Source organism: Athene noctua, chromosome 4 (genome assembly GCF_965140245.1).
Source record: "Athene noctua chromosome 4, bAthNoc1.hap1.1, whole genome shotgun sequence".
In the NCBI taxonomy this organism is placed as follows: domain Eukaryota; kingdom Metazoa; phylum Chordata; class Aves; order Strigiformes; family Strigidae; genus Athene; species Athene noctua.
In genome coordinates this window covers 78,890,248-78,917,081 of record NC_134040.1, presented here as the reverse complement: position 1 = coordinate 78,917,081, position 26,834 = coordinate 78,890,248, and the positions used below count along the sequence as shown (strand labels likewise).

Genomic DNA, 26,834 nt, shown 5'->3' with positions numbered 1-26,834 from the left:
CTGTAGACCCTTCTACCAAAACTTGAGTATCTTCCTTCCATCACACTCCAAGATCTTTTCATCTGTTATTGGCTGTTTAGGTCACTTACTAGGCTCCAACAGTGTATTTCTCACTCCTGCTGTTCTCTGATACAGAAAGCTAAATCACACAAAAGATAAAGGAGCCAGGATTTTTGTTATCTTTCTATCATGAGAGGTCCCAGACTTCTGCCTAGCCCGCTTCTCCTGGTCTTGCACAAATAACGTAGCTCTGTAGTCAACAGTGGGTCAGAAGATTCCTGTTGAGTTGGGAGTTCAGGGTACTGATGCAGCACTACTGCTGTATGCTGACAAAAAACTTCCCTCCTCCGAGTGGTTTAATATCAGCTGGTCTCCTCAGCCCCATGAGCACTGCTGGCTTTGCAGCTTGGGCTACCCCAGATCAACTAGAGATAGAACTATGTTTTCCCATATAAGTCTGAGAAATCAGTTTATCTGCGATGTTTTGCAGAACATGGTCTGATGACAAGAAAAGTACATGTTCTGCGTGGTAGCTGTGAGATGATTTGAGCACACTAATGTTTTCTGAGCCCTAGAAAATAATCCAAGAGATGTGACTGTTCTGTAATTAAGAGGGAGAAAGTGCCAAAGCTACATACTGACTCACCTTTTCTCTGATACACACCCATGTGAGCACAGTATTTAGGAACTGAGGTCTAGATCTTTTAACAAGATGTTCCTAAGCTATATCCTTTCCCTTCCCTTTCCTCAAGCCACTACACTTCCAGCCTTTCACAATTTGGACATAGTTTGATTCCGATTCAGACATCTGAAAAGGGCCCCCTCTCTCTTGCATTTGTGGGGCTCAGCGGGGAGCTCAGTGATCAAACATTTCTGAAAGAAAACCATTTGCAGAGGTGAGAGACAAAGGCTTTTCTGTCAGGGCTACATAGAGGGATACCTGCATGTTCTCCATCATATCTAGCAGGGAGTAGAGGAGGGGGAATGCCTGTCAACCCTCATCTTCTGTAGATGTGCTAGGAGCTGGGAAAGGTCCTTGTTTTCTCAATGTCATCAGAAGACAGAATGTGTGTGTTTGTGTGCTGCAAGGAATGTGAACATCATTCCAGACTTAAAAATTATAGCAAATCATAAACTGAATGTGATTTAATGATGGTGTCAACAACACCAACAAGCTACTTCCTTTTAGGGATTGCAACAAGAGGAATCTTCTTTGTAAAAGAGCAGACAATGCCCATCTCTGACATTAACCACTAGATTCTGTTGCTTAAATGAGGATGGAAGGGGAGAACAAGAACATGGTATTAAGAAATATGATCTGTGATTTCGTGCTTCATTAGAATAGGTTGCTTAAGAATGCTGTGTTTTTTCTGTCAGCAGAGATTTTTAAAGAAAAGCTAAGTACCTGTCTATTAGCCTGGGTTTGCTTTATCTTGTCTTGTAAGAAGGGTGGACAAAAATGACTTTTAATGCTTCTTTCAATTTGTATGGAAACGACATTAATTTTATTCCACCTTTGTGGGGAAACTCCCCAGGTTAAAACTATTCTGCACCCTGCTGTCAATGGTGTTCCTGTGTGTTGTGATTCATGCAACTGCACATACAGGTCAGGTAAAGAAGAGGGATATAATGCCCCATTTCTCCCTCTACCCCTATAGCAGCAAATTCTGTGATCATTGTCCTGCAGAGAAATGATAATTAGGTAAAGAGAAAGCACGATAATGTAGCATAAAGGGTTTTCACATGAATACAGATGCGTTACTCCCAACCACTGAACCTATACTTTATGAAAATCATCATGCACTTGGTGCCAGGAGCACTTTCCTAATCTCACGCCATCTGTGCATCTGGCAGAATATTATATGAAACTCATTTGTACATCCACTTGGGAGTGTATCCTTCCTATTTAAAAAAAAAATACCCATTTTTAGATCATATCTTACAGTGGAAGATACTAGATTTCAAGCAGATTACTGTTCAGAGAATTAGTTTTTTTTCTTGGGCTAGAGTTCTTATTTTTCCAAAATGGCAAAATGCAGATACCAACATACCAATAAGATAGTGCTGTTCACAATATTTCCAGCTTCGGGAAAGATTTTAACAATTTTTTTTGGTCTTAAAGTGTATGGTGAACAGGAGCATAACTCTGACAGTCATGATGGTAGTGATGTGAAAGAAGAGGTTTATTTTCCCGCATTAATTCTCCTATGGAATGATAGTGTGCACATTGTATTGAACCCTGACAGTGGGAAGGTAGGATCAGCACAAGAGAGATCACCACTCTTTCATCTGTTTAGAGATAATTGTATATATAATAAGCTAGGATCTTCTAGCATGGGAAGGACCTCTGCATAAGGGTGTTAAAGAGGTTTATACCAAAAAGAATAGCTTTGAGATGGTGAATTAGGAAGAATACTGAACATCACATATGAACTAGGGACTAGTAGATAAAATGATCTAGGATTGAGTTTATAATTACAGGGAATAAAATGATGCAAGATAAAATTAAACTGTGGAGATCATTGTTGTAAGGTGCTTTAGGGGCAAATTCACAGGGGATGGGTCCGTCAAAGGCTACTAAACATGACGACATAGACTTAAAGTTCAGGCTCAGGGATCCTTATGCTGTAGAATGGAGGCAATATCAATCTGTCCTTATCATGTTGTTACATTATTTTCCTGCTGGTCTAAAACTTTTGGGTTGGCCTGGCCTAGTATTGCCATTCTTATATTAGAGACTGTAGCTTTGCAAATGAACACCAAGCTCAGTATCGTGTATGTCTGCATTGGCTTTATATATTCCTTTTAACTCATGCAGTTACTACCTTTTGTCTACATGAGTTTTGTACAAAATAATAAAAACACTTGAGTATATTGCAGAACAGTCCCTTTCACAGTATCTCTTTCTGGGTACTATGTAAAAGAAAAAGTAGAGTCTTGTTACTGACCAGAGAGTTCAAAGCAGATGTCTGATCAAGTGGACACAGGTTATCTTTATATTGGGAAATACCAATTGTAATTACCTTAACTATTATTTTTGTGCAGTCAGAGCCTAAGCCGTTTCACTGTCTTTCATTTAGGATGAAGCATTCTCTGTTTAAATGTTTGAATCTACGGTACAAAGGTAGTCCTCACCTCTATCCAAGTGTGTTTAGAAAGCGTGTGGTACTTTGCAGAAGGTACTTAATACCTTTCTAATATGCAGTCATCATCAATTTGATAAAACAGAAGTAACTATCACGTAAGTATTGCAGAGGCATGATATTAGTCTTTAGCAGTTCTCTCTCTCAGGGTTGATATTGAACATGGGCAGGCATTATCTCAATCTACTGATGCAGAATTAATCAGAACTCCTGCAGTCTCACTTGTCTCAGCTGTACAGTATTTTGCAGTACATCATGCATTAGATGTGTTGGTGGATTCTGTGCATCATCCTTTTCACCTCTGCAGGCAGTATTCGACATCTGAGGATGCTGCTGGGTGGCCACAATCAGTGGGAGGGCCAGGGGAAAGTGAAGGGAGGAAACTGCTGTTCCTCCTTCCCTCCCAAGACCCATTCCTTCCTCAGGAGTAGCCATAGGCATCTTTACTTGACTCCCTCCTGAAGGAACCTGAATAGATTGATGCCTTTTAACTTTTTTGATGTAAAGTAGGGAAGGTGAGAGGGAGTAGAGTGAAGGGGTGGGGATGAATATTACAGAAGACTACAGTAAGTTTAAGTTTTTACTAATACTGATGAATGTTAATGGTTTAATTTGCTAATGCCAGGATATCATGAGCTCTTTAAACTATAAGCTTGCTTAGATTTCAGTTGTGGGGTGGATATTTAAATCCTGGGAAGGAAGCCCAAAAGTTCTGCAATGTTAGAGAGAACAGTTACTTGCTAGGAAAGACCTTCCCTTTCTGCATCTCCTAGCTCCCTGTACCTTAAAAGGTAAAACACTAAAAAAGTTTAACCCACTAGAATCTGAAGAACAATCATATTTCAAACAACTACCATAAATTCGTTCAGCTTCTTTTTTCCCTTTCCCCAGATATCAATTATGGCAGATGAGCAAAATGCCATAGGTGCCTCACACTTCCTTCACTTGTCAGAAATTCTCACGGCTCATTTAGCACTCAGGCTAGCTTGATGTTAAAAGGTATGTGTAGTCTTCTAATTTATGGTTACAAGTCCATATTATCTTTGTAATCCCTGTTGTCATGCAATAACAATCCCTATGTAGGTTCCACAAATAATTTCTCATAAGTTTACTGATAATAAGAAACACATCTTAAGAAATGAAAGAAAGCTTATTATAATAATTGTTTGCAGGCGTTAAATGAAGACCATTATAGAAATATATGTGTAACACTCTATTAAACCAGAATCTCATAATAAGGGATGGATAATGATAAAGAAGCCTACACATTTTACAGCTCAGAAATTAATTTCTTAGACTTTCATCATTCAAGGAAATCACATTCCAATCACTGCTCAAGTGACATGAGTTTTCGTACTTACAGTAATCTCCTGTATTGACAGTACATCAAAAATAGTTCCCTGAAGAATAAGGCTAATTTTCTAACCCAGTCAACCCTCACTTTGAAGTCTGGATTGGGATGGTGATGGAAAAGTTTCTGCAAAGGTTGAAGTACTGAGCCTTAAAGCATTCTTTATTCTTCCAGTATAATGATGGCAAATCTACCATCTCTCCTTTCAGTCTTTTGAAAAAGTCCCTAAAGAAGAAATAGGCAGTTTCACCTTGCTGCGCTTAACTCTTTCAGTGCCTTTCCCTTCTAGATCTTGTCCAAGTGCCATTAATCCTACATGACATCTTATTTCAAGCTTTTGATTAATATTACAGAAGTGAAACTGTTAGCAAGGTCTTTTGCTCCCAGAAATACGTTTCTTTTGCATACATAATAGGCTCTTGTTAAAGTTGCTTAATGAATTGCATCCAGTGTTTGAAGAGGGGAAAGTATGTAGGGTTGGGTAGTCCTTGCAATACTGAAAAGGTGGGAATATGCCTACCTGTGGTCCTGTTCAGAGGCCCTGCGATGCCTCTACCTTTTTCCCATGTGAGAAGGTTCTGCAGCCACTTCCTGGCTCTTCTGAAGGTGCTGAGGTGCTCATGTGCTCACTGAGTCCTCCCCTTCCACTGCTGCCCTCACCCCAGCTTTGCCTTGCTCTCTGCATGCTGGCCCTGGTACATCAGCGGTGTAAAATCATCAGCAGTGACTGCACTGCTGGGGCATATTCTCTGCCTGCATCAAGGAGGATGGATGAGAAGAGGTGGTATAGCCTTTGTGATGATTTGCTTTGTCTCTGCTGGACTGTCCCCTTCAGCTGTAACTTCTCCACAAAATATTCAGCTGTTTGATTTGTGATTTCTTTGCTCTAGCAGTGTCCTAGCATTCACTGAGGGACACTATCTTCAGATGTAATACAGAAACAAATAATGTAGTCTTGTAAATCATCACCTCTAATTATTTAGATGTTTTATGAAGGTGTAATGACACCATGAGCTAACTGTGTGTGTGTTTAAAAATTATTTTTTTCCCCTTCCAAAATGGAAATTGTCATTATCTTGATCACTGGCCTACCCCTCTCCATGCTGCCTCTCTTCCCTGCTTTCACAATGGCCTCAAAATGTCCATAATTAAGGATCGCTACTGTACATCGCACTAGGGTTCAAGCAGGTGTATAACAGCCAGTGCCACTCATACACTGGAGCATGGAGTATTTGTGGATGTTGTGTCAGTTGGATTCACTGGACTTCTTACATGAGCACTACATCTACCCTTCCGGTTCTATATGAGGCTGCACTTAACTTGGTACTGTTATTTCAGTGGGGGAAACAAGGCAGAAATCAAACAGAAGAACCATAATAACTTTAGTAATAAATAAAATTCAAATCAGCCCACTTCATTAGCAGGCTAGATTCTACCTGCTATCACTCTGTTGCAAAGCTTTTGAGTCTCAGTGGTTGGAGACACACAGATAATTAATTATTCAGGGAGAAGAACTTCTCTGTACTGTGATTCTCTCTGAAGCACCCTGAAGCTTTACAGTCTACCAATACAAATAATTATTTTTGTCAAAGTTCACTTGAATGAAAGTCAATATGGATAGCAGTATGGGTTCTGTTCTTTCCTTGAGGTAACTTTTGGTTTTGCTGAAGGGCACATTAGATATGCAAAACCAAAAGATAGATCCAGCATCACAAAGAAATGAGTTCTTAGTTGGGTAAGAAAATACTAACTGCCACAACTTCCAGTCCAAGCAATAAGGTAGAAAGCAGAAGACTGCCAAGCTGAATGAATTAACTCACTTGTAGTAAGATGCTGAAGACACTCCCTTGCCAACTTCTGACAGCATATATGTTTTACTGGCTGTAACCAACATTCAGTTATAGAAAATCTATACACTGGCTCTTATTTCCATCTTTTTGCATATGTATCTATAAGATGGGAATCTAAAGAACATACATGTGAATGATTCATGAAAATACTAGATATTTAAATGAGCAACAAAATATTTAGGGAACTCCGTGACGATCTTCAGTTTAGCAAAAATGATGTTAGTGTCTGGGGAATGCTATTGGAGACAATTGTACTTCACAGATGAGCACTTTTGGACCGCTGGAGAAGAATAAAGAAGGCCACAACATGAACATGCTTATGCCTTATGAAGGAACTGGAAGTATAGGAAAGAGTCAGTCTGTTATAATACACTGACTGCTTTTTGTGGGATTAAATTGCCTAATCAGCTCCCAAAGTGCTGCACCTGATATTTCTTTCCACTTAGGCTGAACATAAAACATCTGGATAACTGTGTGGGCTGCAGAGCTGTGTAAAGACAACAGTTCCCTAGTAGTCTTTGCAGGGGCTAGAGTATTAGCATATCTATCTCTGGCCATGGAGGCTCCCAGAAGAGTTAGTGTAGTGCTAAAGGTTTTGAGGAAAATATATATTACTTGCAATAAGATTCAGAATCCTTGTGTTCAGCCTGAAATGGTTTTATGGGGAATGCACTTACCTGCATAAACTGATATGCATGCTGACCACCCCCATTCTGCTTTAGTCAAAATCAGTTTGCAAAATGATGCTTGGAGTTAGTTTGAATGAATGATGTGATCTCCAACACTTCAAACAGCATCACTGAAAATGTAGGAACTTGATCATGACCTGTGCTATATTCTTTGTGGGCATTGTCTGTAATGAGAGGTGTGAAAGCTGCATGTCTCACAGAGCTGGCTGCTGAAACAGCCAAATGTCAACAGCGGCAAATGGCAGATGTACCAGTCTGTGGCTATGGCAAGTGCCTGGCTTCAGTGGGGTGATGCTCTGGAGAGACTATGCTGGCTCCTGCATGAGGCAGGCACTCACAAATTGACCAGAAGTCTCTCTTCTCTGCAGCTCAGTTCCTCAGATACTGACATGATTTTAGCTGCTTAAGCCTCTGTAGGATGGTATCCCTGACTGTTACATACATCAGTCTTTCAAGTCTCTAGAGAGAAAAATAAAAAAAACGGGGGGGGGGGGAGAATGCACTAAACCCAGTAAAAACTCCCTCTAAATTAATCCTCACCTTCCTTACATCAAAGCACACTGGTCAGTGACATCTGTATCCACTCTTCCTTTCCTTCTTGACAGGCTGATGATGTTAGACAAGCACAGTCCTTACTGCAGAGGCTGGCCAGGGGAGCAGGGCAAGGAGAAGGGGCAGAGTTGTCCCAGAGCAGCTCACTTGCGCCTGGTCCCCATGGCACTGGCTGGGGAGGACACTGGCAGGCAGCTTCCCAGCCACATTGGCTTGGGGGCAGTGGCCATCTCCACTGAAACCCCTTGAGATGATCTGTTGTTTCAGGCTGTGCAGATGTTTTTTGTTATTGCGATATAATGGCGCACCGTGGGTTTATGTTTCAAATCACCCTGAGCAGTAGCACAGAAACTGGTGGGAACCCAGTTCTAGCCCTAAGGCTTTGCAGTAACTCTGACATGGTACCTTCCATGTAGGCACAGGTCTACCAAAATAATAATATTCTGGGAATGAGACATTTTTAGATGTGAGAGAAATAAATAACGGTGGGGAGGAAAAGTGTGAAAAAAGGACAAGGGCGATAGGCCTAAGGCAGTTACTAGTCCAAAAACTTGCATATCTCGGTTCAGCTGGAGACCTTTTGTTGTTTATGGATTTGCTGAGATTTTCATAAGATCAGTAAGTTCCAAGTAAAGGCATTTAAGCCCTTGTTACTAGCCTAGCGACAAGGCAAGTCTTACCTATTTTTTTTTTTCCCGCTGGAAGAACAAGCATTCCTTTACAATCTCTCACAGGATAGTATAAGGAGGCTTTGCTTGTTGCTTGCTCTAAGTTAGTGCATGGTTAATGGTAAATTGCCGAACTTAATTGGCAGATGTTACTGATGCAGCAGTCTGAATGCTTCTGATTGCTAAAATTTAAAGGCTGGCATACTGCTCCAGCTGTGGTCAACATTGGCAGAATGAATGGACTTCACATACCTGATCTTGCTCTCTCACACTGTATTGACTGTTGGAATTAAGAGCAGAGAAGAAAATACTAAATGTTCACAGAAGAGAAGCGCAACAGGCTTCCAGTAATAATCTGGCAGTAACCATGGTTTTAAAGTCAAATAAGCATGTAGCCCCTGAATGAGCAGAAGCACTCCTGAAGTGTAGTTGTTTTTATCTGAAGAATTATTCAAATGGCATTATGGAGTTTCTCATTGAATGTCGAGATGATTTCCAAAACTAGCATTTTTGCTCTGAACAGAGAAAGGGGAGAGAAAGCACACTGCCAAATCTGAAAATACAATCTGGAGTTCGAATGAGTGCAGGGTCTGTCTTACTACTTTTTCTTTTGCCTAGTGGATGGCCAAAGTTAGAGCCTTGCTTGCATCAGTTTGTTCCTAAAGTTGTCAGTAATGTCCTTGGTGATTCCTGCTCTTGTGTGTGGTAATTTTTTGACCAGGTGTAAGCGGCTGGACTGGGTTGGTACACAAGCAAAAGGGAAATATATCTTCTTTCCTTGTGTTGGCTCTTCACAGCTTGTGACAGAAAGAACACAAGGGTTAGAAATGAAGACTCAATACAGAAATGAGGGAGATCTTCTCACAGTGAAAGTTCTTAATGATACCCTTCAGGATTTTGAAAACCTTCAAAAGCAGCATTATGTTTTTCCATCACCTGATAGACATTTTGAGTAATGGAGGATTAAAATATGCAGATGAGTACATTATTACACCTAGGAAATTAAGTCAAGAAAGTCTGAAAAGCATTTCTGGGTTGTAGATGTGTGTATGTATTCAGACTGCTCAGCTCCCTCCCATGCAGGCTACGCTGTTACATCTTTGGAGGGGAATAGCAGACTAATGTTCTCCTTTCTGACCCTGTAGACAAGCACAAGTGTAGCTGACATGAGAGCAGGAAAAGAGCAGGGTTTCCTAATGGGGTAATGGCATAATGATATCTTGCTTTGATCAGAAAGATACTAGGCATTCCTGGCCCTGGGAGCATTGAGTGCCAAGTGTTGTTAGACACTAAGTGTATACACTCTGTGCCATCTGGGACATGGGCTCTAGGAAAGGGGACACTCTGAACTGGTGTAAGCTGCTACCATGGTGTTGCTGAAGTCGTGGGGCAGGTAAAGTTTACGCTGGCTGATGATCTGCCTGGGTTCATTATGGTGGGGGGATGTCTAGGATTTCATTTTCTATGGTACTTTCACCATACCCGTCTCCTTTTCCCCTTAAGAATCAGTCAAAACAAAGCCCATTTTAAAAGAAATGAATGTAGAAAATGTGAAACATAAGGATCTTTTACAAAGCGTCTTTTACAGTGCTGGGGACATGAAACAGGGCAGTGGAAGATAAGCCATTATGTATGTTGAGGAAGTCTAAGAATAAAGATTATAGGCAAACAGTCTACCTTTCTTTACAAGGCCTTGATTTACATCCCTGAAATCTCAAATTTAGCTATTACAATGAAGTCCTGTTGCACACAGAGCTGACTTTTTATCACCACTTAAAATCTAATTAATCCGTATTGAAGCACAAAGATTTCTGTTGTGTTTTAGGGTGAGGGGTCATAGAGCCCTCTTTGTTCATCCTCAGGCTTGTAATCATCAGGCATTGGGATATAATTTTACCAAGCAAATTGGAAGGTAACAGATCAAACCCTTATCGGAAAGCCTAACTCATGGTTTAGTGAAGTCCTTCGTCCTTTATGTGAAACTTTATATTTGTGAAGAACAAAAAAGTGTTTCAGAACCTACAAAGGGTTAATAGCAAGGGCTTATATTTGGGGCAGCAGAGAATTAAAGTCATCATAGCTTCCACCATCACTCAAGGTAGCCGTTGTTACAGAACTGCTGGGGAGACCTTCCTCCTCACGCTCTTAAGACTCTGCTCTTATAATGGCCTTGGTCTATCGACCAATGATGCAGTTAGGTGGCATACTCTTCTCTCTGTTGGGATGGGTCCTATCCTGTCTCACTACCTACTTACCCCAGTGGAAGAACCTTAACTTGGAACTAAATGAACTGGAGATCTGGACCATGGGACTCTGGCAAGCTTGTGTTGTCCAGGAAGAAGGGGGAATGCAGTGCAAGGACTTCGATTCTTTCCTAGCTTTGCCTCCAGAGCTCAGGTTTTCTAGGATTTTGATGTTTTTTTCCAATGGATCGGGGTTTTTGGGCCTCTTGCTCTCAGGATTTGGGTTGGACTGTTTGAAAATTGGTGAAAGACAACAGGAACAAAAGAAACGGCTGTTGCTGTTTGGAGGAATGCTCTTCTGGATATCGGGGATTACAGCTATTGTCCCAGTTTCTTGGGTTGCCCATTCCACAGTCCAGGAATTTTGGGATGAGAATATACCAGATATTGTTCCCAGGTGGGATTTTGGGGAAGCATTATTTGTTGGCTGGCTTGCTGGATTTTGTCTTCTATTAGGAGGAGCCTTACTTAATTGCACAATCTGTTCAACTGAAGTCCATCCATCTTCGGTCCATTATGCAGTAGCAGAACAGCAAGATCAGTGTCAACACTTGGAAACTGAAACTAGGCCTTAAAATTGAAGGTTTTAAGTAGTACAGAAAGACTGCCCTATCTTTTTCAAACCCTAGTGCAAGCCAGAGCTTGTTCCAGTAGTAATTCAAAGGACTCTTTGTTACCTAGCTGATTTCCTAAATTTATGTCTGTTTTCTCCATAATTGGTATTGGAAGGTGGTATGTTTTCTCACCTGCAGAACTGTTTAAAACTTTGTTTCACTGCAGAATGCTGACATTTTCATAGACTGCACAGAAAAGGTGCTTTTGCTTTCTCACTGCACTGTAAAATCCTGAAAATGAATATGCACGTTCCCTTACAGCTTGGCTTTTAACCAAAGTATGCTTCCTTTTCATATGCAACCAATTAAATGAGCCTCAAAGCTTGACTCCCTGTTGCAATTATCCACTTACCTAATGCAGTGATGTACCAACTTGAGTGTTTTCACACCCTAAATAGTCTAAATACATGCATTGCATCAAATTGTTTTTCTGTGTATTTGAAAGTGTTGTGCTAAGAAAACTGTAGGTTTCTGAAATTCTAGCAAGCTTTGCAGATGTCTTTTCGTGCATGGGGTGTTATGAGGGGAATGCTTTTTATCAAAGAAGTTGTGTTTTCCCAGTCTAGCACCTTAAGCTGCCCGTACAAGTTACTCTATGCATTTTTGGCACCTGCATACTTTATGCACCAAAAATAGGCTGAGAAATGCTGCTTTAAAAAAAAAAAATACTTAACCTGTATTGAAGAAGATCATGTATTGAATTATTATGCGTGCTATCAGAGGTTCCTTAAACTCCATTCACTTACAGCACCATGGTGCTCTGAACATGTTTGACTTCAAACACATTATATTTAACAGGCCACAAAGCAGACCGCTTCAGTTGCTCTCAGAAATGTATCAATGTGGTATTAAAACTTAGTTTAGTAACAAACTTGAGATGCTAAAATTAGCAGAACTGTTGTAATGCTTTAGCAGACTGATGGAAAGCAAAATACATGCTTTTTTTAAAAAAACAAAATTAGTGAAAGGTTTGACCAGCTGTGGCCATACCCTTCAGCTACTGGTTTACCTTACTACCTCCCTATCCCCCAAACACTGCACATGGAACCAGGCAACACAAAGCAGGAGGGGGAGGAGTAGTTCATGCTTTATAAAGCATTGTTTTAACATTTGCTTACGTTCAGTATGACAAAGAATTGAGCAGAACCATGACTGCAAAAGCAAGCAGTTTAGTGCTGCTGTGACTGCTAAAAAGGAGCTTGGCTCAGACACAGGCTACAGTCAGTTGAATTTCTGTTGTCTGTAGTAGGATGGATTTTTAACTGGTACCTCTAACTATTTACCAGACTGGAAAAAAATCTCAACCTAGACTGAAATGTACTGAAACTTTGGACCATGGCAAACCTGTGTAGTTCAAAATGTAGGAGGAATACAGTATAAAGATTTTGATTCTGTCCTAGCTTTGCCTCTAGAATTAAAGATTTCCAGGATTTTAGTATGTACATCGAATGGACTAGGACTTCTGAGCCTTGTGATCTCTAGTCTTGGTTTGGATTGCCTAAAGATGGAGGATGCAGAGCAGAAGCTAATGAAACAGCTATTACTACTTGGAGGAGTACTCCTGGGGATGTCTGGAGTTCTCACCTTAGGCCCTGGTTTCTTGGGCTGCCCATACCAGGAATCCAGGGATGAAGACAACCCAGAGATTGTGTCTGGATGCAAAATAGGGGATGCACCGTTCAATGGTTGGTTTGGTGGAATTTTTAGAATTCTAAGGGGATGTCTGCTCCTTTCCACAATCTGCTTATCACCTGACCATCAATTACCCCAAGCAGTATGCAATGGCAGATATGCAAGACACCCATGAACATCTGGAAATTGGAAACAGAAGACTCTGAAAAGGGTAGATACCAGGTTTTCTTGCATTACAACAAGAATGATCTGCTGGACAGGTTACTGTTTACAATCAGGAGGAGGAATTGTTTCTTACTAAGTAGTTCCTTTAATCTCTACTTACCTTCAATTTTAATTATATTAATTGATGAGGTATGGAGATCCAAGTCAACAATGTATTTCTCCAAAATCTGATTAATTGCAGATTTTGTTTTGGTAGTTTTTTTATAAGGATAAGTGAGTACAAAATTTTTAATCTCTAGGCATTGCATGGAGAATTGACCATATTTTAAATAGCAGAAGTCCTACTGGGGCTGTGTTAAACAATGTATTTTTTTACAAAATTATTTACAATACTTTAAGCCCTGAAACAGTTTGTAGTGCCAGTTCAACATGCGTTACAGAACCCTAATACAGTACAACGCTGAATGAAGTTCCCTGGACCTGTATCACTTACAGTAAACTAAGTGTTCTCAGACACAATAGCATGTAATACAAGATTCTCCACTGTGAGCCACGGGGGGGGAGAGAATGCATCCCTGCACACGCTCTCTCTAAGGAAAGCCAGTATTTCTGAATGATAATAAGGCATTGTCCAGTGGAGAGCTGACCATGTTCATTGCTACTGCAGTTTTTACTTAATGAATGTAAAGAACTAACTTCAAGAATCTGTTCTATATAACTTATCCTAAGACTTGTCAGTGATTGATGTGAACTTTATACAAATTGCAATGATTTTACATTGACAAAGCCGTGGCAGCCATCTGTTTCCGCAAAGAGCGTACAAAGATATAGAACAGCAATAAAAGAATTAAATAAAACACTGGTCTGGGAAAGAGCTTTGTTAAAAAAAATGTATTTTCCAATCACTGAAACACATGGAAAGTGCAGAGACAAGTTAATCTATGTGATGTACTTGCATCCTCTTACAGACAAAATTAGAACAGAAACACATTCAGAATATAACCTGATTAAATATTTAGTTCAGTCCTGAGCATTTGATATTTAATACAGTATAAACATAGCAATAGTAAAAAAAAATCGTAATTATTTGATTTGTGTTCTATTACGATTTCTGCTAAACTTTGCTCATTTGGCTAAATATTCTTGTACCAGTAATATTTAGATTTTGATATATGCAACTGCAGTGACATTGGTACCTGAAACAGAACTAATTACATCTGTTATACCCTGCTGTGCAGAGTAAATTCCTCTTCAAGAGCAATACTTAAAATTTTAAACCAATGGGGGTTTATTTGTATGTGTGATTTTAGCTTATTCTATTGAGTGTTTCAACTGTGAATAATCTGAATTAGTAAAAAAAACCCCCCTAAACTCCAAACCCGGAATTGTTAAAAGCTGCCTATATATATGTTGAACTTTACCAGTTTGGAAAAAAGGGAGCATGAATATGTTTGTGTCTCATTTTTAAATGAGCTTTGCAAGCTAAAGTCAGCAATACTTAAATTTTAACCTCACCTCATGCTTACAAATCAGAAGGTAATACTTTTTTTGAAAATTAGCTCTTTCTCCTCACATATTGAATAATCTGGCAAGAATTTAGACAGCTCAATGTTTTTCACAATAGCATCCTTAATGCAAAATATTTTTATGGCCAGAACTGAACTATATTAAACAGAACATAAATAAGACTGTAAATAAATAAAAGAAAAATCATAAAGTACACCTCTAAACATAATTCTACAAACAACTTACATAATCAAATTGAGAAGTTGAAACTGTCAACCTTCATTTCACCTCTACATTAAATAATTCCAGATTTGTTTTTTTAAAATTGACCTTTCAAACATGAATGTTATCTCAAACCCAAGAAACAAAAAACAAACGAGGCATTCATAAAGGATGTTCATCAGTCATCTTGCCCAAAATAGCATATCTGGCTATACATTTAAGTGAACTGATGTCTGTGTGCATAAGAAAACCCTTGGGTGTTACACAGACCTCTCATCACAGAATTGTCACTTTGAATTTAAGACAGCTGCTACTGTATTGTGGTTATATTTGCTTCCATTTTCTCACCAAGTAATTATAGCCTTTTTGAAAGACAAAGTCCATGCATATGTGGCTTGTTGCCTGGGGAAGAAAGCTTTAGCCAGTGAATTAAATAAATCTGAGTGCAACGTATTAAGTAGAAAATGAAATACTTCTGTTATCTGCAACGTCCACCTACTTAGTACCCAAAGAAGAGAAGACACCAACTGCTTTTACCAAGACAGGGCTGCTTAAACACTTACATCTAATGTTCTGGACTTCTAACAGAATGCATCCAAGTTGATGCTGCTTCCTAGCAGGCTGCTTCATGTAAGACAAATTTGAAACATGCTGTTTATGCCTAAACCTGGTATCCTCAACTACATACAGGGTCAGAAATGTTATTTACTGTAGTGAGATATGTGAAGACTTCTAGTCGGGAGCTTTTATTTTTTCAGAAAGGGTTTACCCTACCAACAAGACCTCTGAGTTAGCATGTGACATTTTTCTCCTGGTACAAATACTTCAATGAAACATCTTCATATCTGTAAACCTAACAAACACTTTTATGTATTCTTAGTTGGCAGTAATCTTTTGTCCTAGAGGCTGTCTTAACATAGAGAAACTGTCATTTTTAAGCATACAGTGGATATAACTACTCCAATTTCAAGGCTGGTATTATGAATGTGATTCAACTTCTACTTCAGAAAGCAGCTGCCCCTTTTGGTAGTCTCATTATAAGTTTTTAGGGTTACTTGTCTGCCTTGCGTTTCTCACTCTCCCGCAGTTGCAAGAAACCTTTTAGTGCAGGTTAAAGTACTGTACATTCACAAACCTAAACGCCAAACTCTGTCTCTTCCTACAAAGTATTAAAAAACAAAAACAGAAAAAAAAAATCTGTCTTCAGAAAAAAAAATTCCAATGTGGGTGATGAATCTAATTAGCAGCTGTTGTGAGGCAGCCTTGATGTTTTGGAAAGGAGCTTACGCTTGTGGTTAACTTTAAACTATAAAAGTCACACTCTTGTACAAAAATATTGCATGGCAAAACAGCCATCTTCACAGTCTGCTCACATGAAAATAGTGAAAAGATAAACAATCTTCTGTTGAACGTAATATTTCTCAACACAGTGCAGTTCAACAGGATACATGCTTAGTACTGCCTTTGTTCCTTTGATCCATCTTTACAAAATAAAAACACACATGCAATACATACAAACTGTACAAAATCAGCATCAGTATACCAAAATTAATCTACTTTGGTTTTCTGGTTGTTGGGTGGGTTTTGCCATTTTTCTAAGCATACAACAATTCAATTCACTATATTTTACAAATAAACATATCAATAGTGAATGTAAAATAGAAGATTTTTCAAAAGCAGGTCACTGGAACTACAAAGTTCATCTGAAAAGAGATGAACAAGTGGAAAAACACTTCAACAAAAATGCATAATTATACATCATCCGCTGGAAGGGCTGGTATACTGATCTTTGCTCTTGTGAAGTATGCTATCTTCTCCCTGAAATTAGAAAAGAAAAGTTATTATTTTACTATTTATGGCACGATTCCAATGTCATCTGCTGTAGAGTTGTTAATGTTACAGCACAATTCTTTAAAATATAGGTTTGGAAAATATACAGTGAGGAAAATACACAGAATTTATTTACAACAAATGTAGCACTCTGACATAATTCCCTTCTCAGGCAGATTTATGTAAAATGCAGCTACAATTTAGAAAATGAAAAAAATCAATATTTCATTAATAACTACAATGATGAGGCTGAAATATTGATCTAGTCACTGACTTTTCCATGATGATACTTTGGGAGGTGTGAGGGGTGTGTGTAGAGGGGATAAAAAGGCAAAATAAAACACTTTATCCTGACTTGGGAAAAGGCGTGGGGACTTGGAATATGGCTCTGAGCAAGACTCTGAGAAGCAGAATTGTCAACCCATTCTCTAGTTGCTTCCCCTGTGCTGTTACCATTCCTGTCTCCTATGCACTGAGAGATAACTGAAGCATAACAAGTTTACACAAGCTTGTCTGCCAGCAGCCTAGAAATCAGATAAGTATTGGGGGCTTAAAAATTAAAGCTCAGATGGGTCATTCTTCTTGAGCGTTTCAAAAATTCCTCTGTGTGATTAGTCTGTGAGGCCACAGCACTGTGACAAGTCCAACTAGCAGGGCTTGTACTGTTCAGTCGTAGGAGGTCGCTATTTGTCCAGTAGACTAAACCATGTTTTCCACTGGAAAAGCTTGAGTTCCTATCAAAAACAGTAGTTCAGAGCAAAATCAACCATGTAAACTGGATTCCTCGGCTAGTTGTGTGGTGATTATAAGATAAAAGGAGAATGGAGCCTTACGATACCTTTCTTGCAGGGACATGATGCCTTGAGCACTATTACATGTACCTGTAAATTTGGGCAGCAGTCTGTTTGTAATGACTTTTAAATGACCAGCACTGAACAAAACTGTCTCAAGACTTGCACAGAAAGTGGAAACTGTATGAAGATGCTCTGAATTTGATACTGAAAATAGCTAGCTCAGGTGTAACACTTCCTTGCTGAGGAACCCCTTTCATTTCTCTCTTGGTTTGATTCTGCATCACTTACCGCAAACCGTAACTGTATGTGCCTCACAGGCCCCTATTTGCTTATGGATTTCTCAAACTGCTCACAACAGACTGGGCTAAAAAAGGAAAAAGTCCTCACACTTATTAGCGGCTGACTTAATTTTTCTATACAGGAATCAAACTTTAAAATCATGTGTTGTGACAAAACAGATTAAATTATAGTACTGTTTCTATGTGGAAGAATAAGCACTGTATTTTCAGTCACCTGTTTTGTTTATTTTTATACAGAAGTGTAGCCTTCGGGCTGTTAGCCTACCACTTACTGTCCAGCCTTTTAGGAATTTAGACCAGTTAGAATTAAGGTTGGAGACAGAAAGTGTTCATTCTGGCTTATGCTAAGCAAGAACACTTGATTAATTGCTTCATGTAATCAGTTGCTGTTCTTGCAACCAAAAGGAGGAGGGAAACAAAAAGGAGGAGGGATTCAAGATCTTTCTTGAATAATCCACCTCGAGCAAGGCACAAGCAGTGGTTAATCAGCTTCCTGATGAGATGTATACTGTTCTGCTTCTCCTTGAGGGGCCAATTTGCTTCAGGCACCTGCCATTACTTAAAGCTCAGTGTCAGTCTACTGTGAGTGAGGGGAGCCATGGCAATGGTCACACCCATGCTTGCCCACAGCAGATGCTACACAGAAGTCTGAAACTTTTCCCTCTGCTTCCTCGCCACCGCAGCTCAGCTGACACACTGCCACTTCTGCCACATGAGCGAGTTACCGAGGCCTATCCTCTGAAACTCCAACTTTGAGCTATGTCAGAAATGTATGATGTTTCTTGCAAGTCAAAGGCTTGGGGATTTTTGACTAATATTACAGGGCATATCTGATTATATTTAGATATAATTCATGTTACTTCACTACATTAAAAAAGAGCATGAAAGGCAGAAGGCCATACCTGAATGACTGCACCTGCAGTGGCACTTTCTGGCTCTGCTCCCGTAACCGGCATACATCCTTAGAAGCTTTCCTCATCAATTTCTCAGCACTTAAACCTTGCTTCTGGTCATCTTTTGACTGCTCAGCCTGTAAATGGTAAAAATAATTGTATTTTGCTAATAATGAACAACTACTCATTTCAAAGAAATGACAAAGTCTTCTATGTCAAGCAAAACACTTGGCAGTTTTAGGCTTATGGTTGGACTCTATGATCTTAAAGGTCTTTTCCAACCTAAATGATTCTATGAAAATCTCTATACAAAGGGTCAGCAAGACAAAAGACTGATATCACAAGCCTAAGCCATGGGCAGAAAATACAAACTTTTCCTAAACAAATAAATAAAGCCCATGCCAACACAGGTGGCTACTAGGTGTTACAAATTTTGATCAGGTATTCCATAGAGCTATAGACAATACCTAAATTTGTATGAACAAGTGTTGTCTGTCCAAATATCTTTTTAGATTTGTGAGCCAGGGATTCTCTTCCCATGTAAAATACTTCCATTTCCTAATGAAAGCTCTCAGGAAAGTTGCCTATACATACTCTACAATGACAGACAAAAAAAAATAATGAAGGCATGCTCTCAACATACACTTCCAAGTTTTGTTGATTTTGCTAGCAAAGTTAATGTTCATGAACTTTAGTGCTTTTATTTATGACACAACACTTGTTTTTCATGGAAGACTCTGCATTGTAGAGGTGTAAAAGCCAAGGCAACACCACTGGTAACAAGATCAAGGATCTTTATTGATGTTCTGAACATTGTTGAGCAGTTACATACCCACCAGTAAGTTACAGTATTACCATACCTCAGTATTGTCGGCTCTATTCCATGTTCTCCACTGCCACATCTACAGGACAGCCACAGCTGTACCATCCACCATTTCAGTGACAGAATGCTCTTAAGAGTTGTGGTTTGTTTTTTAAAAATAATTTGCACAGCAGCTCTCTTTATGTAGGCAGTCACCTGGATTTGTTTGCCAAGTGGCCACCACTCATATGCAGGTGAGTCCCATAACACACATATTATCACCCCCATCATGTGTGGGGTGCCTGGCATGGGCAATGCCACCTTGTGTGTGCACTTAGCTTCATTTCTCGACTGCAGGGACTGTCAGACAAATGTTATTTACTGTATTTTGAATCCTTTCAGCCAGCAAAATTTAATAGAAGCAGTTCATATTCTTGAACAATTTAAAAAGCTCTTTAGAGGTTAATTTTTAGTGCTTAACTTCAGGCACTCGGACTTGAAAATGCTCTTCTGTTACCTCAAATTAAAACACACACCCAAGCCAGAAATAGCAATCTTCAAAGATGGTTTGTAAGTTAGGAGTCCATGTCTCCAGTTCTGAATTCAACCCAGTAGACTCCCAAACAACAAAACTAACTAATTCAAAAAAGTTAGTCCATGCTATCAGTGTCATAATGGGTATATAGAAATCTGTCCACAGCAGGATAGTGGTACCCTCTGTTGAAATGCACTCCAGTGTTCTACGTGACAGTGTTTTTACATGAAAGAGCACCACCCACTTAGAAACTCACTCAAAATTCAGTCAGCTTGTACCACTGTTAACTTCATCAGTTCCCAACCCCAAAATAGCTAGGATTTTAAAGTGAAATTAATCTGTAAATATTGTTTTCCTTACTAGTTCGTGAACATAAATTTGCAAGCTACAACTGGTAGTGTCTTAATTAATTTTACATATGTCACTGGCCATATGTTTTATCAGCTCCCCTAGTTAATATTTATAATAAAAGCACTAAACATACAATAATTCAGAGTTTTCTAATTTTATCTTTTCCCTAACCATACATGATGTTCTTGTGCCTATTGCATCTCAGGTTAATAGCAGAGATTACTTCTTTATTTTCATACTCTCTATTACCATATACTCCTTCATTTTAAAAATTATTTTAATTTTTCAGGATGCTCTCAGAGCAACTTTGCTTTCAGCCCAATGTCTTTAAGAGTACGTATGTGAGAAGGTATGTACCTGACCAAGTTTATATTTACACATCATGTTTCTTGACTGATTTATAAAGATCATGAATCTTCCATCTATATAAAATATAGAAAAGCACACTAATACATTGGTCATACGTTCAATTAGTGCCAAAAACCTGGGACTTAACTGCCAAAAGTGAGTGCCAGATAGGAATCTCTGTATCTGCACTTAGCTTCAACGTGAGGTAAGACACACTATCAAAATTAAAACTGAAACACTAATTTCTGTCTTGTTCTTCAATTTTTTTATGTAGTAGAATGAAAGTCGATCTTAAGAAACACTTAACTGTGCTAAACACTGTAACACTGGCACAAGGACATATTTGTGGCATTAATGACATCGTTACAGATTACCTCTACATAGAAGGTGTACTGAAAAGAAATAAAGATCATCTTTACAGATATTTACAGGAATCCTTTTTGGACATACACAAAGAGGAAGTACTTCAGAGGACACTAGGTATCTGAAAACTAACTCGTATGAGGATTTAAGACTCAAACTTTGAAATACCACATGATTTCTCAGAAAAATGCCATCTAAACAAGAGAATGTTTTGGGTGCATATAATTACCTACTGTTTTCCAATCTGCAGGCATTAGTGGGCTTTACATACTTGCACTTCAGAAGGTTGTAGGAAGGGGAGGGAAGGTACGGAGTCTCTGTATTTGGCTTCAGAGTAAGTGTGTGTTAGCAAGCAGCCACTGATTTTCAACATCCCCCATATCTGCGGTTTCATTTTTCACTTGAGACTTTCTCAATTTCTCTGGCACTTCCAGCTGCTGCATTAGTCTGCACAATTATAATGCCTACAGGATCTAAAAAATAATCTATGACAATGTTCTCTAGGCTGCTGTGTTTTGCTAACCCAAGAGGAAACACTGACAGCAGAATACAGCATTCTCAGGGTTGTTTTGCTCCACAGGGGAAGGCTGCAATGATTTTAAGGGTAGAAATATTTCTAGAAACTTTCTAAGTGCTCTTCAAAGAAGTGGAGTGGCTGTAATCATTGTTCTGACTTTTTGCTTGGAAAGAAGGACTTTAATGCTGTGCTGCAGCCTGCATGTATTTTAGGAATGTATATTACCACACTTATTCCTCATCACAATGTGTTGATCACCAACACCAGGGATATAAATATGACAAACCTATCTGCTGCCTTGAAAGAGCCAACTGAAATAAGAAAGCACAAACCCAAAGAGATTAAATGTTGCAGAGACATACTCTTTTCTAGTTGGAAACAGCTTGAGTAGGAGTAGTTTTAAATTAAATAAACAATTTAAAATTATCATTTCTATTCTGCATCCAGCATTAGATATAAACTATGAACTTCTAAATATATTTAGCGATGCTTCTTTCATATAAGCTACTATTTTTACAGGTTAAAATTTAGAAAGATCAAATTCATACAACGAATTTACATGGCAAAAAACCCCACAGTTACACTGCGTGATGTTTAAACATTGCACTGTCTTATCCCATTTTGCCCAAGGGTTTTTTCAGAACACTTGTCAATTCTCAGCCTAAACTCTGCTATATTTTATAGCCATTTTAGAACTCCACTAGCTACAGCCAACAGCAGATGCCAAGGAAAGAGAGACAAAAAGACAGAGGACAGAACACGGCATAAACATAGAGTTGGGAGAACATATCGGGAAAAAGTTTTGTTTCCTAAACGATCAGACAGTCAAGGAGTTCTGGAAGTGATATTGTTGTGGAAATGACCTCTCATGGATTTTTTTCTTCCATGAAGTTATTAAACTGCTTTTTGAACCTATGCAGGCTTACAGCACTCGATGTTGTGTGGAAAATACTTTTACAGTTTCTAAATGTTGTACTATGTTTGCTTGCATTTAACCTGCCACCTCTTCAATTCCCTACTTCCCATATAATGAAAGACAATTATTAATTGTTTTCCTCCACTTCAATCATGATTTTATAGACTTCTGTTGTAGCTACTTAGCCACTCCTAACATGGAAGATGTTTCCTCCTTTGACCATTCTTGCTGATGCTCTGTAGTCTTACTATTCGCTTTGAGAAGGGGAACAAGAACTTAACAATGTTTAAATTACAGGTATAACATGTATTTATATCAGAAAATTGAATGGTTTTGTTCTAACTTCTTTTCTTAGTACTTTCTGTCTTATTTGCTTTTTGACATCTGCTGATCCGTGTGATGTTTTTGCTGATGTTTTTGTTTCTTACATCCAGAGTGCCTCATTCCTAACATCTAACTCAGGGCTCAGCTTTGTCTATGATCCCCTCCCTCCTCTACACAAGACTATTTACTGACATTTAGCTTTTAAAAAACCAAAACAACAAACCCAACAACTATTGCTTACATATTAGGAAGTTCTCTGCACCTTGTTAAAACTGTTTTCCATTTTTACTACTCTGAATAACTTAAGTGTCTTGAAAACCTTTATCATTCACGAATAGCTAAAGAGTACAAATCCCTCCTGGATGTCACTAGCAACATCCCCTCATTGAAAACTGATGTATATTGACTGACATAGATGGGAAAGGGGGCTCCAGAGGGCATCTACTCCAACCTCCTGCTCAGAGTAGGTGAAGCTAGAGCTTCGTATGCAGGGTCTTGTCCAGTCAGGTTCCAAATACCTCCAACTGTGGAGGTTGGGGGTTTTGTTTGGTTGGGTATCTTCCTCCCCTAACAACCTCTCTAGGCCCCTATTCTAGTGTATGGTCACCCTCACAATTAAAAAAAACCCAGTCTCCTCAAAACATAACAAAAACTCCACAACATCCAACTTTTTAATGTATCTTGTTGGAATTTTCTGTGCTCCAAATTGTCACTGTTGCCTCTCACTCATTCTATCTTGTTTCTTGTCTTTTATCCACATGAGGGCAGTCCATTACCTTGTGCAGTTTAGAGACAGTGCATATATACTTGTATTGTTTTAAAGAAATTCACACAGAGAACAGAATTTGGCTTTACTTTGCCAAAACTAGAACAAGTATGTCCTGCATAAAAGAAATAAGCCACAGCAGAAGTACTGCCCACATGCCCCTACCACTGCAAATAACGGTCATTGCCTCTCTCTGTTACAAACATCTTTTGGCTGCAAGTTCTGTGCAGACTGCAAATCAACTGATGCTGAAGGACAAAAAGCATATGCACGTTTGTAGCAGTATGGCTGGGACATGAGAATTTCTAATTAACTTTTATGTAAATGCTATTTTACTACACCAATTGTAACTTACTTAAAATAATAGAGCTTCTACTCTGAATTATTAAAAGTATTTAGAGGGCACTAGAAAAATACTACCTCAAATTCTAGGTTTAAGTGCTGTAGTATTGACTAATAAAGAAATACTGTTTACACTATGTAGTTCAGAGGTGTAATTACTCAAATGTGAGCTTCTATAAAAAATCTTTAACATGGTAAGACAGAATTCTTTAATGAATTTATAGAAAAAGCAGGGGCATATGCATATTCACTCACACAATATCTGTATGCTGCTCATACCTGTTTTTCAGCCTGTTTCAAGAGTTTCTGGAATCGTTCATCCTCTAGCACACACAGGGGAAGGTCTGTCTCTCCTCTACTTTTCATTTCCTCAAGCTTTTGTTTAAGATCCCTCAAGGCCTGAAGCTCATCATTCAGACGATTCTGTCTCGTGCGTGATGCCTGGAGGTCCAGCTCTAAGTCAAGGGAAGTGCGTATGGGGCACTCTTGCGTAGCTCTTCGCATGATTGGTTGGCAAACAGGCTGAATTGTTTGGGAAACAGAAGAATAAAAATCATTATCTAGAGAGGCTAGTGTAGCGTTTGTCATACTGCAGTCAGAAAAGCTCAAATATTTTTTGTTTTTCCTTAGCAGAAAGCTGCTATGATGGATCCATGTCCAAAATATTCATATATTCTGGAATTTTTCTTCAGTCACTAGCTAAAAATAAATGCAAATGCTTCTCCCAAGCAGGTATACAATGATATATTTACAGGTTAAAAACAAAAGACCCATTCTGATCCCCAGGACAACACAATGCTAAGGAGACCAACACTACACAGGCTTTTGCGTAAATTTTAACTGCATTACTTATTTTTATAAACATTTGCTTTTTCAAGGTTTAAGCAAACACCTAATGTTACAAACTCTGTAAACATACATTTCTTTAGTGTGTTTTATATTATTTACTGTCCTTTCACAGTGACTTTTTGCATGAATAAGTAGGGCAGAAGAAGCCATCCCAGACTCTTCAGTATTTCTTTCTTATGCCAACCGTTAATCCTGCTACCTGGTAACAACCCTTCCACAGAAGTCTTTTTTTTAGTTACAATCAAGATTAAAATATCACTCAATTTATGTAAGAATGAACTGCTTGCAAGAGACATACAATCTTAATCTCTTGTCCTTCAATCTTTTTGCCACTGACTGTCAGAACAGAATAAATCCCCTTTACAAGGACATCTGAATCCTTGAAATTTCCACCAAAATTTGCTCAAGATATATGTTGCTGGTGTTGACCTTACACAGCGTAAGCCACCTCGGGTCACTCTGTAATATTTGGGTTCTTTAACCCAGATCCCTTTGACAGTAACAAGCTAAAGTTCAACAGTAAATGCCATGATGCTGAGCACCAGTGTCTTGCTGCTGGTCTCAGCCACAATTAGAACAACATAAGCTTTACTAGTGGGGGAAGATGTAGGTCTGAGACACTGCACTGAGATTTCAACCTGAAACTACAGGACTACATGTGGTACTTGCATTGATTTTGCAAATAAAGCATATTGTTTAAGCCATTTGTTATTCCTTCTCTCCCCATACTTTGTTTTAAACCATGTCCAGATAATGTAGCACATACCCGTTTAACTCTTAGGCTCCGCCGTTCTGTGGCATTTCTCACAAAGAGAGACTTTTTGGCTAGTGTTGAGCTGTCACTGTCACTTCGATTCAACTGTCAAAATGAACACAGCAAACAGAGATTTAAAGCACATTCTTATACAAATACGTCTGTATCGATATAACCAGTCAGGAAACCTCAGTGTTGATGTACATGTAGGTCATTCTTAGTATAAAGTAAGAATTTTTTCAACTAGAATAAGTGTGTCTAAAATTCTATTCCTAAACCAAAGACAACTATTGATCTTACTGAATAGCAAGTAGACTCTTTAGAAATGCAAGGAAGGTAACTATGGTTATTAAGTACTGCCAGATCACTGTCTGACTGCAGGTTATGAACTATGGATTTCATTTACCTGGGGCAGGCTTTTAACAAATTTACTACAGGGAAGATAAATTACTGTAGACATGCACCTGTCCAACAAACAGTATTTTTGTATTATTATTTGTAACAGGTATAGGTGTGCCTACAGCTCCCTTTGGAAGCACTTTCTGCTTCTCAAAAATATGCACCACAGCTCAGCAGTAGTTTCTTCTTAATTACAGCGTTAGTTCCACATTCATCAGTGCAGACTGATTGTTAGATGCATCAGCACGCGTGGTGGTAACCTTCAGAGAAAACAGAAGCGTCTATCTGCAGGATATTTATTTCACCTCTTCAGAAAAGGACAGACAAAAAGAATCATTCTGCTAACATTTCAATAACCAAAGCTAGAGCCCTAAAGCATGCGTACACAGGACTGACTGGGAGTTGGGGCCGAGAAAGACAACCTCTTGCAATATGAATGCGCCTCTCGAGACAAATCTGCGTCTTCACCATGGAGCCACTACTGGGAGCTCACCCCTGGATACACACAGGTGGCTGTCATCACTGATGTTCTTTAAGCACTTTTCAGCTGAGATTTTCAAAGGCACCAAGAGACTTTGGGTCTGTCCTTTAGGCCTCAAAAATCTTTGTGTTTGCTGTAACGCCATATGAGCATAAGTGCTTTCTTAAAGCTAGGCCATCTCTTTTGGAGATGCCTGCTTTTAGCTGGCAGCCAGAGTGTACCCAGCAGGTGCTTTCCTCTAGTACAGCACCACAAAGCAAACAAGGCTGGATATGCCTGGGGTGCAAGCTGGGGACTAGGACTGAGGAGACCCGAGTTGTTCAGTCCCCCAGGAGTGGACTAAAAGTATTTCTGAAACTGCATAAGATTCATCTGTGTAAACAGGGGTTTTTCCTAGGGTACTTTTCTTCCAGGCAATACTGTACACAATGAGAAAGAATGGTTAATTCAATGTGTGGTTTTTTAGATTCTGGCTCCTGGCAGCAGGTACATAGCAGTGTTCAAAGCTACAAAAGCCCAATATTTTTCCAGATGCAAAAAACCTCAGGAGTTGATACTAACTAAACCATCAGAGCAACTAGTGTTACTTCCTGCCTCAAATTGCCACAGAGAGTAAGCTAAGGCTGTATTTTTTTG

General features: G+C 39.1%; 2 protein-coding genes and 1 pseudogene across 2 annotated transcripts in view; 2 read left to right on the top strand and 1 right to left on the bottom strand.

Moving 5' to 3' along the window:
* The first annotated feature begins 10,377 nt into the window (after positions 1 to 10,377).
* LOC141959805 (claudin-22-like) lies at positions 10,378 to 11,587 on the top strand. Its single transcript, XM_074904097.1, has one exon. It carries the CDS (start codon positions 10,418 to 10,420, stop codon positions 11,069 to 11,071), a length of 654 nt encoding a protein of 217 aa, XP_074760198.1. The 5' UTR covers positions 10,378 to 10,417; the 3' UTR covers positions 11,072 to 11,587.
* A 229-nt stretch (positions 11,588 to 11,816) lies between these two features.
* LOC141960451 (claudin-22-like) lies at positions 11,817 to 12,948 on the top strand (annotated as a pseudogene).
* Positions 12,949 to 13,789: 841 nt separating this feature from the next.
* WWC2 (WW and C2 domain containing 2) overlaps positions 13,790 to 26,834 on the bottom strand; it is a 100,874-nt gene continuing 87,829 nt past the window's right edge. The window contains exons 20-23 of the mRNA XM_074905801.1: positions 25,331 to 25,423; positions 23,995 to 24,237; positions 18,461 to 18,588; positions 13,790 to 16,453 (exon numbers count right to left, since the gene is read on the bottom strand). Of these exons, the coding sequence (XP_074761902.1) occupies positions 16,387 to 16,453; positions 18,461 to 18,588; positions 23,995 to 24,237; positions 25,331 to 25,423 (531 nt within the window). The 3' untranslated portion in view covers positions 13,790 to 16,386. The remainder of the gene's footprint in view (positions 16,454 to 18,460; positions 18,589 to 23,994; positions 24,238 to 25,330; positions 25,424 to 26,834) is intronic.